This window comes from Orcinus orca, chromosome 16 (assembly GCF_937001465.1).
Source record: "Orcinus orca chromosome 16, mOrcOrc1.1, whole genome shotgun sequence".
In the NCBI taxonomy this organism is placed as follows: Eukaryota; Metazoa; Chordata; class Mammalia; order Artiodactyla; family Delphinidae; genus Orcinus; species Orcinus orca.
In genome coordinates, this window is record NC_064574.1 from 35535570 (window position 1) to 35548889 (window position 13320).

At 44.3% G+C, this 13320-nt stretch overlaps 1 protein-coding gene across 2 annotated transcripts in view; it reads left to right on the top strand.

Moving 5' to 3' along the window:
- The first annotated feature begins 3008 nt into the window (after positions 1–3008).
- The window catches only part of PLCB1 (phospholipase C beta 1), a 679784-nt gene continuing 669472 nt past the window's right edge, over positions 3009–13320 (top strand). For both annotated transcript variants that reach the window (XM_004276458.4, XM_012535449.3), the window contains exon 1: positions 3009–3147. In XM_004276458.4, the coding sequence (XP_004276506.1) occupies positions 3049–3147 (99 nt within the window). In that variant the 5' untranslated portion in view covers positions 3009–3048. The remainder of the gene's footprint in view (positions 3148–13320) is intronic.

Genomic DNA, 13320 nt, shown 5'->3' on the forward strand with positions numbered 1-13320 from the left:
ATTCTACAGCTTTATTCTCCTTACATTCACAGCAACAAGCAACAGCTGGGAAGGATCAAGAATACTAGATGAGTGACTCAACCAGCTACTTCCCACAATAATTGTGCATAATAAATGATCCCCCAGTCCCTGGCCAGATCGGTGGATCCAACAATGAGCATATATTGTCACGCTCATAAGTCTGCAGGTTGTCTGGGTTCTGACAGATCTCAGATGGGTTCTGTTGGATTTGCCTCTAGGCTGCAGATCGGGCCTACATCTTCCCCTTATGGCTCTCTGAGACGTGTTTGTCTCACGGTAATAACCAGAAACCCCAGAAGGCACGTATATTTCCCACCCATCCTCACAAGTATATTTCAAGCCTTTTCTTAGGTCACATCTTCTAACATCTCATTAGCCAATATCAATGGGGTGAATAAATACACAGGTCACCATAAGGTCACATGGCAAAGTGTGTGGATACAGAGGACAAGGAACAGAGAGAGATGATGCAATCAGCCGCCACGAAGAGTCTCATTCTACCTTCTCATTTAGCCTAGAGCCCATTTCTAATCTTCCAAACTCATCTTCTAGAGGGCACATCTCTGGTCTATCTTGCCTTCCTACCTCATTCTGCTGTTAAGCCTATTTGGCCAATAATCTTTTCAGTACAAAACTGAGGGTGGTGGAGAAATAAAAGAGAGAAGAGAAAAGAACTAGTCTGGTAGGATGAATTATAAGCACAATTGAGAAGGGCAGGAATGCTGGAAGTAGAGTCGTGTTGCTGTTTTCAAGAGAAGCAGTGTGAAAATGTGATGGTGCTCTCTGCACTTAGCAAGCCAAGGCCACTGGATAGAGAGTCTTTGGACAATATACTCAGGTTTTAGTTTAGGGACATGTGATCAAAATGAAACAAGTCAGTCTTTAAAGAGATTCTTTGTGGCAAGTGGCTTCCAAGGACCAGGTAAGGCCCCCCAAAAAGAGCCGGAGTCTGGGGTCATGTTCACCAGGTTATCCTTGGTGATTATCATAGTGCCCAGCATACAGCTGCTAATGAACACATATGTTTTGAATGCATTGAAATATTTAACAGCAAATTTCCCCGTCAGATTTTGGGTAATATTTTGACCGAGTTTATAAACATTGGGCCTTGGAAGCCTCTGGGGCAGAGGAAAAAAGACAAACACTTAAGAGAAAAGAATGTTTCTCTCTTTCTTTGTTCATATTCTGTTTCTTTTTTAAAATCAACTTTATTGAGGTACAATTTACTTACAATAAAACATACTCATTTTAGGTATACAGTTCTATAATTTTGACAACTGTGTACACACATGATATGGAACATTTTCGTCTCTCTCAAAAGTTCCCTGGTTCACCTTCCCTGTCAATCCCTGCCACTCCTGGCCACAGGCGACCACTGATCTGCTTTCTGTCAACATAGACTGGTTTACCTGCTGTAGAATCCTGAGATGGAATCAAACAGTATGTAGTCTATTGTGTCCAGCTTCTTTCACTAAGGCTTAGAGTCTGTGTGATTTATCTGTGTGGTTGCATGCCCATTACTTTTTTATTGCTGAATAGTGTTCCATTGTTTGGCATACCACATTTTGTTTATCCATTTACCTGTTGATGGACATTTGTGGTTTCCAGTTTTGGGATATGATGAAGAAAGCTATGAGCATTACTGAACAAGTCTGTGAGAACATATGTTTTCATTTCTCTTGGGTAAATACCTAGAAGTAGAAGTTCTGGGTTTTATGATAAGTAAATGTTTAACTTCATAAAAAACTGTTTTTCCAAGTGGCTTTACCATTTTATACTCTCCAGCAGTGGATGAAATTTCCAGTTGCTCCTCATTTTCTCAACACTGGCATTATCGGTCTTTTAAACTTGATCTATTCTGGTGGGGCTCTCTCTTTCTTTGTTTTAAAAGAAATGAGAAATGTTTGTTGAATGAGTACAAACATCCTTACACCTATGTTCCTAAATGAGCAAGTTTCTATCAGTTAGACACCTCTCTCTCCTCTGTCTCTGTCTGATACACGCGCGCGCGCGCGCGCGCACGCACACACACACACACACACACACACACACACGCAGGAGCCTTCTGTCATCGTGGGAAATAAAAGCATTGTTTCTCTTAGAATGGGCTTGCTTTCTCAGAAACACAACTTAATCGAAGAATGCCCAGGCTTCAAGACCAGCGCGCTGCAAATTCTCAGGGCTGGCAAGGTTCCCCAAAGAGCTCTCACTCCATGCCTCTCAAATGTTCTCTTCTCTACTAATAAATAATAATTGTCTTTTCAAAAAGCTGGTTTGTGGTCAGCGCTGGAGAGCTCCAGCTAGAGGGGAAAGCAGTGCGTCGCTTCTCCGCTCCCTCCGACGGCTCTCTTTTCCCACCCCGTTTGGACCCAAGGACATTTCCAGGCTCGGGCTCACGTTCCCCATCAAACCCCCAGGAACGCCTGGCTCCTGTACACCCCAGCACCCCGCCACCGCGGCACGAGGCATGCTCAGAGGCGCGGCGGCGCAGGCGTTGGCTGCAGTGGAGCCCGAGAGCCGGAAGGTGCCGCTGCGTCCCCGCTTCCCGGCGCCTGACCCAGTGCGCAAAGTTGGGCTGGAAGCCGCCGAGGGAAGGAGGGACTGAGCGAGCGCTGGTGGCGGGGAAGGGGGGCGGGAGGAGGAGGGAGAAGGGGAAGGAGCAGGGCGGGGGGGCGCCGAGCGTGTGTCATTCGCGCTCTCCCTCCATGTCTAGAGGATGTGCTGAATGGTACGCCAGGAGGCGACGGCGGCCGAGGAGCAGTATCCGGCGGCGGCTGGCAGCCCTGCTTGGCGGCTCTTTGCCCTCCGAGGCTCCGCATCCACCGCGGGCGCCCGACCCCGCGTGCCGCCCGATCATGGCCGGGCGCCTCGCCCCTGCGCACCCCGCCTGCTGAGCCGCGCCGGAGGAGGTGCGGAGGCCGGCGCGGGAGCAGAGGCGAGCGCCTCTGGAGCCGGGAAAGGAGCCCGCGCCCTGCGCCCCGTCCCTGCCGCGCTCGCCCGGGCTGCCCGGAGCCCCGATGAGCCCTGATGGCCGGGGCTCAGCCCGGAGTACACGCTCTGCAACTCAAGCCCGTGTGCGTGTCCGACAGCCTCAAGAAGGGCACCAAATTCGTCAAGTGGGATGATGTAAGTCGGGGCGGTTGGCGGGGGTGCCGGCGGGGCGCGGGGCAGGCGCGGGCCTCTCGTGGGGGTGGGGCGAGGGGTGCGTTATGCAATGGGCGCACCCGGGCGGGCGCGGGGGCTTCGGAGCGCTCAGGTCGCCGCCGCCCGGGCGGGTGGCCGACAGCGGCGGCTGGGCTCCCGCTCTTGGGTCCTTGGGTTCAGTAGTTGACGTCCTGGCTGGGTCTGGTCAGCGCCCCCTGAGGTCTGAAATCTTTTGGGCCAGTGGAGCCGAAGGGGCCGGCGTTGCCGGTGATGGGTCCTGAGAGTTTGGAAAGTGGGGAGGGTGAAGTTGGGACCCGCAGGAAAGCGCTGCGGTGTGAACAAGTCGCGCCCCTCTCCGCGCGCCGACGCACCCCCTGTTACCTCCTTTGGTCCCTTTCGAGAAGGAACTGCCCGGGAGTCCGAAACTGTTGAATGGTTGCTCAGCGTCTTAGCGCTTTTCTGGGCGCCCACGCGGCAGAGGCAGAGGACACAGCGGTCCAGCCGACAGGTGGTCGGTGATGCCAAACTTTAGCGCCCGGCTCCGCAGAGAAGGGCCCTGAGAAAGGCTGGGGAGGACACACCAGGGGAGGGCTGAAGAGCAGAAGAGGGTAACTGAGGGGTCGATGAGGGCTCGGTGGGCCTGCAGGCCAAGCAGGAGGGCAAGTTTCTGAGAACTGAGCTGGCTGGAGTCTTCAGTTCGAAATAGACTACAGAATAGAATACAAGACATTACCTCAATGTACCTTCATCTTATGCCAGGAGGGGCTGGGCTAAGTCCAGTACTTTACAGGAACCCTGGACCCTAGGACTTCAAGTGAATCCCCCCCGCCACCCCCACCCCCCCTCGCCACCCCCACCCCTCCTTGCGCATTGCCTTCAGACACTTTAATAATCTTGCTGAATACATGGGGATCTTCGGATATTAGTTTATCAATTTTATGGCCTAGATATAATTCAACAGGTTTGACAAGAACAACCCATGGGAATAAACCTGAGCTGCTGGATCTAAGGAAATTTGGGTCCAAATGACTAAGACATCTCTTAAACAGGAGGAATTATAGGAGAATGAGGCATTCTTCTTGCTGAAAAGATTTTCCACCTAGTAAATTATAGCCTGTTATTCTCCAGGGTATTTTTCTTTAATCTTCTTAAGCCATTTTCCAGTGTCTGAAAACAATTTAAATATTCCAGGTAGAGAATCCAGTTACTTAGCTGAGCAGGTCTGTGTCTATATTTTGTCCATTTGGAAGTGCAAACAGGACTTGGAGGCTGATCCCACAGCTTCCTTGAAAGCTCATACCACTTATTAAATGCTGTAGGCATTCTTTTACTATGGACTTTACACTTTTCTCCTTCTGACCTAGTCTAATGACCGGATGCTTTGTAAATGGATTATTCCAGAATCTAAACAATAAGTTCAGACACAGATGAAATGCTTTGTCTGTCTCAAGGAAAAACAAAGAAAATGCAGTTCAACAACAAGTAAAGCAGTCTTGCCCATCTTGAGATCCTCAGATAGAAAGCTAATATGATGATGGGTTTACTGAGAAAGAGAATGAAGAGCAGAAGGAAGAGAGAGCGAGCGAGCGAGCGAGAGAGAAGGAGACTATGCAGAATAAGAAGGGTATTCCAGGATAAGCTCTGGATTTATTCACAGAGATGATTTGAAACTGCATTTTAAATAATTCTCCAGATGAACCGGTTTGCAAGGCAGAAACAGAGACACAGATGTAGAGAGCAAACGTATGGACACCAAGGGGGGAAAGTGGCGGGGGGTGGTGGTGGTGGGATGAATTGGGAGATTGGGATTGACATATATACACTAATATGTATAAAATAGATAACTAATATAAATAATAATGAATAAAATAAAATTTAAAAAGTGAAGAAAAAATAATTCTCTAGAATGTCTTGTTTGGAAGAATATATGAGTGTCACTTTGAAAATGAAGTTCTTCTGTGGAAACACTTTTTGATACATCCAGGTAGATGACTTTTATTATGTGCATTTATGTCACATATATTTCTTCCTCACCTACTAATGCCAGGCCCTGGATTAGAGCCTGATGTGATGAAGAAATCAGCAAACCCCCTGCTGTTACCGACCTTACATACTAGGTGGAGGAGCCAGAAAATTATCAAGAACACCAATGATATAGAGATTATGAGGGCTGCAGGGAGAGTGATGGAGAGGCTGCTAGTCAAACGTCACCTGCAGAAGGTGAGAAGGGCTCCCTCTGAGCATTGAACAGTGAGTTTCTGGGGCAGTCCGGTAGGAAGGATATGGGCACTAAGGAGAGGGCCAGGGGAATCTCAGATCTTTCATAGGGGAGAAACCAGACTGCACCTAGGAGTCAGGTTATGTGGAATGCAATGGACTATCCTGTAAGTTCCTTGGTTGGCCTTCTTGGTCTCCATGGTGATCTGTGGAGTAAGAGGGACCCAGACCTTCTTAGGATGGTTTTTTCCTCCCCAGGTGTCACCCTTCTACTCTTCCCCGTTCATATTTGTCCTTCTAGTGTCAAGCCAGTTTAGGTTATCTGGCTAATTATATTGCATATTAGTGAGACTGTGTGTTGAAGACACAGAGAGCTAGATCTTGAGTCCAAAGGCCTGGGTGTACCTGCTGATTCTTTTACCAGTCAGCTGTGTGACTTTAGCTTAATCACTTAACCTCTGTGAATCTTTGCTGCCTCTTGCTCAGACTGTGAGAATGCTGCATTTCCTACCTATTTCATCTAAAAGTTGGCAGTAGCTGATAGGTAAAGCAGCCCTTCTCACACTTGAGCGTGCATCAGAAACATCTGGGGGGATTGGTAAGGTTCAGACTGCTGGGGCCCACCCTCAGTTTCTGATTCAGAAGGTCTGAGATGGAGCCTGGGAATTTGCCTTTCTCATAGGGTCTCGGGTAGCACTGATGCTGCTGGTTGGGGAACCACACTTTGAAACCACTGAGATAAGGTTTGTGAAAAAAACTTGGAAAGTATGGTAGAGAGCACAATCTTGCTGGCCTGTGTACATTTTCACTGGTTTGTAAGTTTAATTTTATCTCTGTGTTTGTATTTTGAGAAATTCTTCCAATTATTACCTTTCTACCTACCTAGGAGGTAGAAAAAACTCAGTGACATAATCGTGGACAATCTTTTTAGGTCTTCTGGGATATTTAGATGCCCAGTGTCTCTGATGCCCAGGCTGACTTAACTCACATTCATGCATTTCTTTTGAATTTCTTAGAGGCAATGAAACATTTTCAGCATTTTCATCTGCTTCTAGTGGGAGTGTTAGACAAGGAAAGGAAGGAGAGAAGCTTCTTGAGAGGCTGTCTAGTCTGACTTCCTGCCTCTGAGCAGGGGAGGCTGCTGTGTTTTTCCTTTTCGCTCTGACTTTGGGAAATACCTGCTGCCCACACCCCCGCCCCAAGGGTGTGCCCCATCTGCTAGTGAGGAAAAGTAAATGCTGGAAATAATTTAAAATATCTAAAATATCTGATCTCACTTAAAAATTGTAAACCCTCTTCTCTGATCTTTAAGCTGAAGGATGGGCAAACTCAAAACAGATTTTCAATAGCCCATTAGAAAGCATAATGGTACCTTTGAAAATGATGAGTTTGGGGCTATTTAGAATTGTGTAGAGATTCTGTCTTGTTCTTTGAGTGGCTAAAGCACCATAATCACCAGTCCTGTTGTCCTGACCATCATGTAGAATGGGGGATGTCACCCAGAGGGCGCAGTGCCCTGCATAGTCTGTTGGCTACCTACCAATGTCATGGTGAGGCTGTGGATGCTCTAAGGGTGGTAGCCAAAAGCTTTGACATTGGCGTTAACCAATCACAACAGACAGCAGGCGGGCAGTGGAGCTGGAGTGGAGTCCTGGAGACATCCTGTTCCACCAGGGCCAGGCATGAACCATGCTTTTGCCTGATCCTGGGAAGGTCTGCGGGTCCCCAGTGTCTGTGGGAGCATGTGGAAATATTTCCATTTTTGAACAACTAGTAATGGTGTATAGGTATACACAGTCTGAACATCAAGGCCAACCCTTGTCCTCCAGAACTTGGCCAACAGATAAAGGACTGACCTATGGTGGCTATGTGTTTCACCAGTGATATGAAAGGATGAACCTTGCTTTTATTGTGCGTTTGTATCTTTGCTTTCATTTTGCATTTGTATGCGATCAGTCTCTGGTAGTAGAAAGTGGGTGTACAGGACTGGGGTGTTTGAGAGTGAGCTAACTTTCTCCATCTCAGCTAGGGAGCTTGGGAGATTGTGAGCCTGGCCTCTCTCGTTTCTCTGTGTTGGACAAGATGTGGAGGGAAAGACGAAGGTTTCCCAAACCCTGATTTGCCTCAAAGTCCTCATTTTCAAATGTACCATTATGCTTTCTAATGGGCTGTTGAGAATCTGTTTTCTGAGTTTGCCCATCCTTCCTCTTAAAGATCTGTGTCTTTGTTCTACAACCTCTGGGGCATGGAGGGCTTCTCATTTGATTGTTTTCTTTTTCTCCACTCTCATCCTCCAAATTCAGAGCTCACTGTGGGTGAATTGCTTAATGCATCTCAACCTGTTTCCTCATGTGTAATGTAAGGATTGTAGTATCTCCTACTGCGCAGAACCACTGTTACCATTAAAGGAGTGAAGGCACATGCATTGCTCTGTGTGGCGCCTGACATACAACACTCAATAAAATAAGTTGTTAAAAGTGATGGTGCCCCAATAATTAGAGGGCCATGAACTTTATCAAGGTGGTCAGTTTGTGTTGGATGACTCTTTTATTCTATAGGTGGGAAGATCCGGACCTTCCTTCCATTCCCTTTAAAGTGTGTTTTGATTTTCATATTTTATGATTTGAAAGGGAAAAAAAAGATTTTTTACCCTTTTAAAAAATATAGGTATTTCAGAGAAAATGAATCTATGTAAAAAATGCAGGACTCTTTCTCTTTAAAGGAAGTCAGTTTCCAAAGCATCCAAAAGTTTTACTTCTACTTAAAAACCTTAGAGTACACACAACACACACACACACACACACACACACACACACACACACACACAGAGTAAGTGCACAGGTATGATGCCCAGAAGGAAGAGGAAACAGTTAAAAAAAACTTTTGTAATTTAGCAAGAAAAAATTATATATAGATAGATATATGTAAGTCTCACATCATACATCATGTCTCAGAAGCATAATCTTACATTCAAAGGTCATAATTGCTAGACTGGCTAAGTTGTTTGAGAAGAAGGCTGAGGAAGCTTGGAGGTTTGGATGTGCTGAGCGCCCTGTGGATTTGAACAAGTAACTCCCTCACCCCTCTCCACCACTCTGCCCTCCCCACCAAAAAACCCACAGCTAAAACAGGTAATAATAATAAAAAATCTTGTTAGTATATTGCACATTTCCCAGAATCCTACACAAAAGCTCAGTTAGAACTTTTGCATTATGTAGAATCTGTAGTTGCGGTTTCCAAAATGATGACAAGGTGACACTGACAAGATTAATGAGGGAGCAGAGGAGAAGGGTTTACAAGGTGGGCAGTCAGCAGCATTCACTTTGGACAGGTTATAGGGGAAAGAGGGAAGAAACAGCCCTGGTTGGTAGGTGGTGGATCCAAATGCAGACCCCAGAAGGGCTGGCAGGTGCCCTCTAAAATACTACTTAAATATGTCCAGATGTGTCCCTTTTTCATGTCCAAAGAGCTTTTGTGAATTTCTTATCGACAGTGATTACTGTAATCTAAGTGTAAGAATATCACTTTTCCAAAGTAAGTCAATAAAGTTATTTTAAGCTTTTGATCAGAGTGTAACGTTCATGAAGTAAAACACGCAAATCTCGTGTCCAGCTGGGTCAGTTTTCACAAAATGAACACTCACGTGATCCACACCAGATGGAGAAACAGCATCGCCCGCCCACCAAGCCCCTGAATGCTCCCTTCTGGCCCCGACGCCCGCTCTCCTGACTTGCAGCTCCGTAGGTTGGTTTTGCCTGTCTTGGATCTAAGAAAGCTATTTTCTTCTTATTTTCAATGAAAACAAAAGCCTAAAGCATTTTTATTATTGCTTTAGGACCCTCTTCAACAGTAACAAAAATGACTTATCCTGGGTTTAGATGGACCTTGATTAGGTCCTTATCTAGCCTGAGGTAAGGCCTGGGAAGTGAAGCAGGTGTAGTAAATGCCCGAAACGAGAAAGCAGTTGAACAAAACAGTAATAATTGAGCAAGGAAATGTAGTGCCTACAGGCTGTTATTGGCATAGCAGAGCAGACTAGTAGAGTGCTGTTTCTGGAATATAATTTTCTGTAGTAGTTTTTCTCTCGCATCTTGCCTGACTTTGATATTCCCACCTATGGTGCAGTAGGATAATTTACTCTGGCTATTAGCATCTCTCTAATCCTTCCCAGGAAAGTTTAGCATATCAGTAAATAGCTTCAAATGATATTTACGTGCAATGACTGTTTAAATGGGACAGGAACATTTTGCTTTTTTACATTGAACTTGTTAAACTGTAGTTAAATGTTTCTTTATCAGGATTGTTTCACATTATGATGAACAAGGAGTGCCGGCAGAAAATGGAATGAGATTGATTGTGAATTGTCGACTAATGCTGTGGGTCTTCACCTAAATAACAAGTATTTTGTAACTGAAGACCTTAGTTTTCCTGTTACTGGAGCTAATGTGAGGTTCAAGCAGCCTTTTCAGACTGTATCATAAATTCCATCTGTCCAGAAAGATTTCATACTGCTCCCCTTCCCCCATCTATTCCATGTCCCATCCCACAGTCAGTGCCAGTGCCCCTGTATATCAGTAAGGAAAGGAACTAGGACATATTTCTGAGATTTACTTGAGATTTTAAAGAAGCTATCGATTTCTGTTAAAAACTAAATGAAATAGCATATAAAGAAGGCTAGATTCTTGAAGAGTTCTTTGGCTTCCCCTTTGATCTCTTTGTGCTCTGATTTTATTATTTTCTTCATATGTTAATTTTCAATTTGGGGAAATTTTTATTTTAATTTTATTCTGAAAAAAATGCTTAGGTATATGCTTAGATATAATTGATGTTGACGAAATCTGTATACATTTATCAAGAAACTAAATTATTGTCAGTGGAGAAACATTATTCTATAAAATAAGAAAAAATATTTAGTGTTAAAAGAGAATTAAAAGCATCCTACATATGGTTTTCATTTCAAGGACTTTTTTAGTTCACAGTACTTGCTCACTGTTTTGTTTCTTTTCATCACAATGAAGTTTTATGAACAAGTTTAAGGAAAATGAATTAGTTAACAAAGCACTTTTACCTGAACTAGTCATTGTGGATCTTAATATATAACATTGATACATAGGAGATTAAGAAGTTATTTTGCTGTTAAAAAATCAAACTTTCATTGGAACTTGTTTATGTAGTGGGTTAGGGAAAGTTAATTTGATTCATTTTATAGGAGAGGCCATATAAGCTGAAAAAGGAAGACCCCAGAGCAAGTCAGCAAGTGGTCCCGTAGATTAAAAAAAAATGAAGGATACTGACAGGGATGCTTTCTCAGGTTTGCTGTTTGGTTGAATCTCACTTAGTCTCCATCCTCAGCGTCTAATATTCTGTCTGTAAATTCATTCCACCAGTATGAGATGCACTTATATGATATGTGAAGGAGGCCACTTCTCTGCATTCTTTGGTTTGTCTCTACAGATGTGTGGGATGTTGAAGGACGAAGTATGATCTTCTTTAGTCGTTCTTCCGTGTTTGGTTATAAAGAGGCAGTGGCGACAGTGGCTGCTCCCTGTCTCAGATTACTCTTCCTTTGTCTTCAGCTAAGCTGGCGTGTGTTTGACCCTAGCAGTTCCTCGTTGATTTCTCTCTCACCTTTCTGAATGTGGTGGAGGCAACAGCTGTTCTCAAGGGTCAGTGTATCATGTTCTGCGGTCATTCACAGAGGCTCAACCTGAAGCCTATGTCTCCAGTCCTTCTAGTGATACTGTCAAGTACCTGTAATTAAACTCCTTTATGTTCAAAGTTTCCAGAGAGGTTTTTGTTTTCTTCATTAACCCCTACCCAATACGGCCTTTTATGGTTCTAGGATTCCATGAATTTCAGTTTTAATGTGCAATAACCACCCACACATCCTATGTAATTTTCTCCTTCAATATTACAGTTGAGTAAAATGGAGTTTTGCTATAATGCTGCCTCTCAAGTTCAATACTGAGAGTGAGTCCTAATAACAGGCCCTGATATTTATAAACCAGTCTTATTTATTTACAGTCATGCCCCTTCAGTCTTCAAGACCACCTCGAGTGGTAGGAAAAGGCCAGATGTTATTATTCCCATCTTACATAGAAGCACACTGGGGCTTGTGTGTGGTGAGTTGCCCAAGGCACACAACTAGAGCCAAAGTCAGGTTTAAAGCTAGGTCTTCTGGTTAAATTCAGGACCTTTTCCAGTCTACCATGATATCCCCAAACAGTGGTAACAAAAGGCTTTTAATCGAATCCAAATGATTACCAGTTGAAAGAGATTCATTGACTTTTCCAAAGAATCCCCCTGATTTTAGGATTCGTACAAATGAGGCTTAGAACCCTACAAATGCCTTCCTCTTTGCTAGTGTCTTCAAAAACAGCTATTTTTATGATGTGTATACAAAGCCCGTTTTTGTTCCACAATGTAGGATGTAGGAACATAGGAAAACTTAATTTCTGCTTTGAGGCACAAAGACCAGGGCACAGTCTAGTCTACAAATGTTCAACATCAGTCAGTCACTGTAAAACATGCTCATGGAAAGATAGTCAGGAATGGTGTTAAAACAAAGGTCATTTTTTTCATTATCTAATAAGTGGCACTTTTGTATCTGGCAAGACTCATTACATGTGCTTTTCCATCTTTTTCTCTTCCAAACATACTTGCAAATGTTGTCTTTTGCTGGATGCCCATTAAGACTGGTCCCATGGCTTCCTATGGGAAATCTTTGATGTTGGAAGATGAAAGATAAAGTGGGCATGAAGGAAGTGTAGAGGATGCCACTTGCACCCAAACGTGAGGCAGAATGGCTTGGAATTCAAGGTGCTGTCAATTGAGAGCCCAGATGTAGATTGCCAGTGCAGGAGGGTGCATGGAAGGAGGTGGTTATGCCTCATCTATACAACAACTGGACCAGGGCTCCTCAAAGACTGTAGCTTTGTGTTATTTATCTTCTTCCCTAGGGCAAAGCATAGGCCTGGCACTGAGTTGGTGCTCAGGGAATCTTTGTGGAATGAAGGAATGATCTGGTGTGTTTCTGGGTCACAGTGGGTTCATGGGAAGGGGGAGTGTGCAGTCATGAGGGAGGGTGGTCATGCTCCCAAGACACCTGCATGACACACTGTGTGTGGCATTGGTTAGAAAGCCCTGCCCTCCATCCTTCCATTCCATCTGACATCTCCCAGAGTCTGAGGGACCCTGTGACCTTCTTAACTTTGGTTTCTCCATGTGAGCTCAAGAAGCAAACTATTTATTGTCAATACAGAGCTGATTGCTGTCATTAGCACGGATTTCCCGTAAGTGCTAAATATGGCTTAAGGTTGAGTGTGTAATCAATTGTGATTCGATATTGGTTGAAAATTGTGATGCTTAATGTATTTACATCTCTTATTCTGAATGTTACAAGTGGCTTCTGTTTTCTGGAAAAGATACACATATACCGAGATTTTGCAAGGAAAATTGCCCTTAAAGAAATTCAGAAGTGTTGGGAATGACAGAGCAAAAGACTGACGGGTGTGAAAACATCCTCTCTATCTGGATAATGATTCACAAGGAGAAAAATGGATACGTGAGCTTTATTGCCAAAATGAGAAAAATATTAAAGACATATAGTTTAAAAAATATTATTTATAATAAAAATTCTGCCTACACTATTTCTTCTGTATAGAGGGAATGGAAGTTACTGGGACAATATCATTGACATCCTCCCTTCCCCGCTTCTATTTCAATATACTTGGGCCACCTCTATGGTCCCACCTTCCCTCCTGTCCCTGGGAAAGCTCTATGTCCTGGAGCCCATGCCTCCTGGTTTGTTTGGATTCTGGATTCATAATTATCCTCCCCTTTGACAGTATCTGTGAAAGATTCCCTTATGTTGAGGCTCTTCTAAGAACATAGAAATATGCTTTTTAGTCATACAAATGCCAACATAGAATCCAGCAC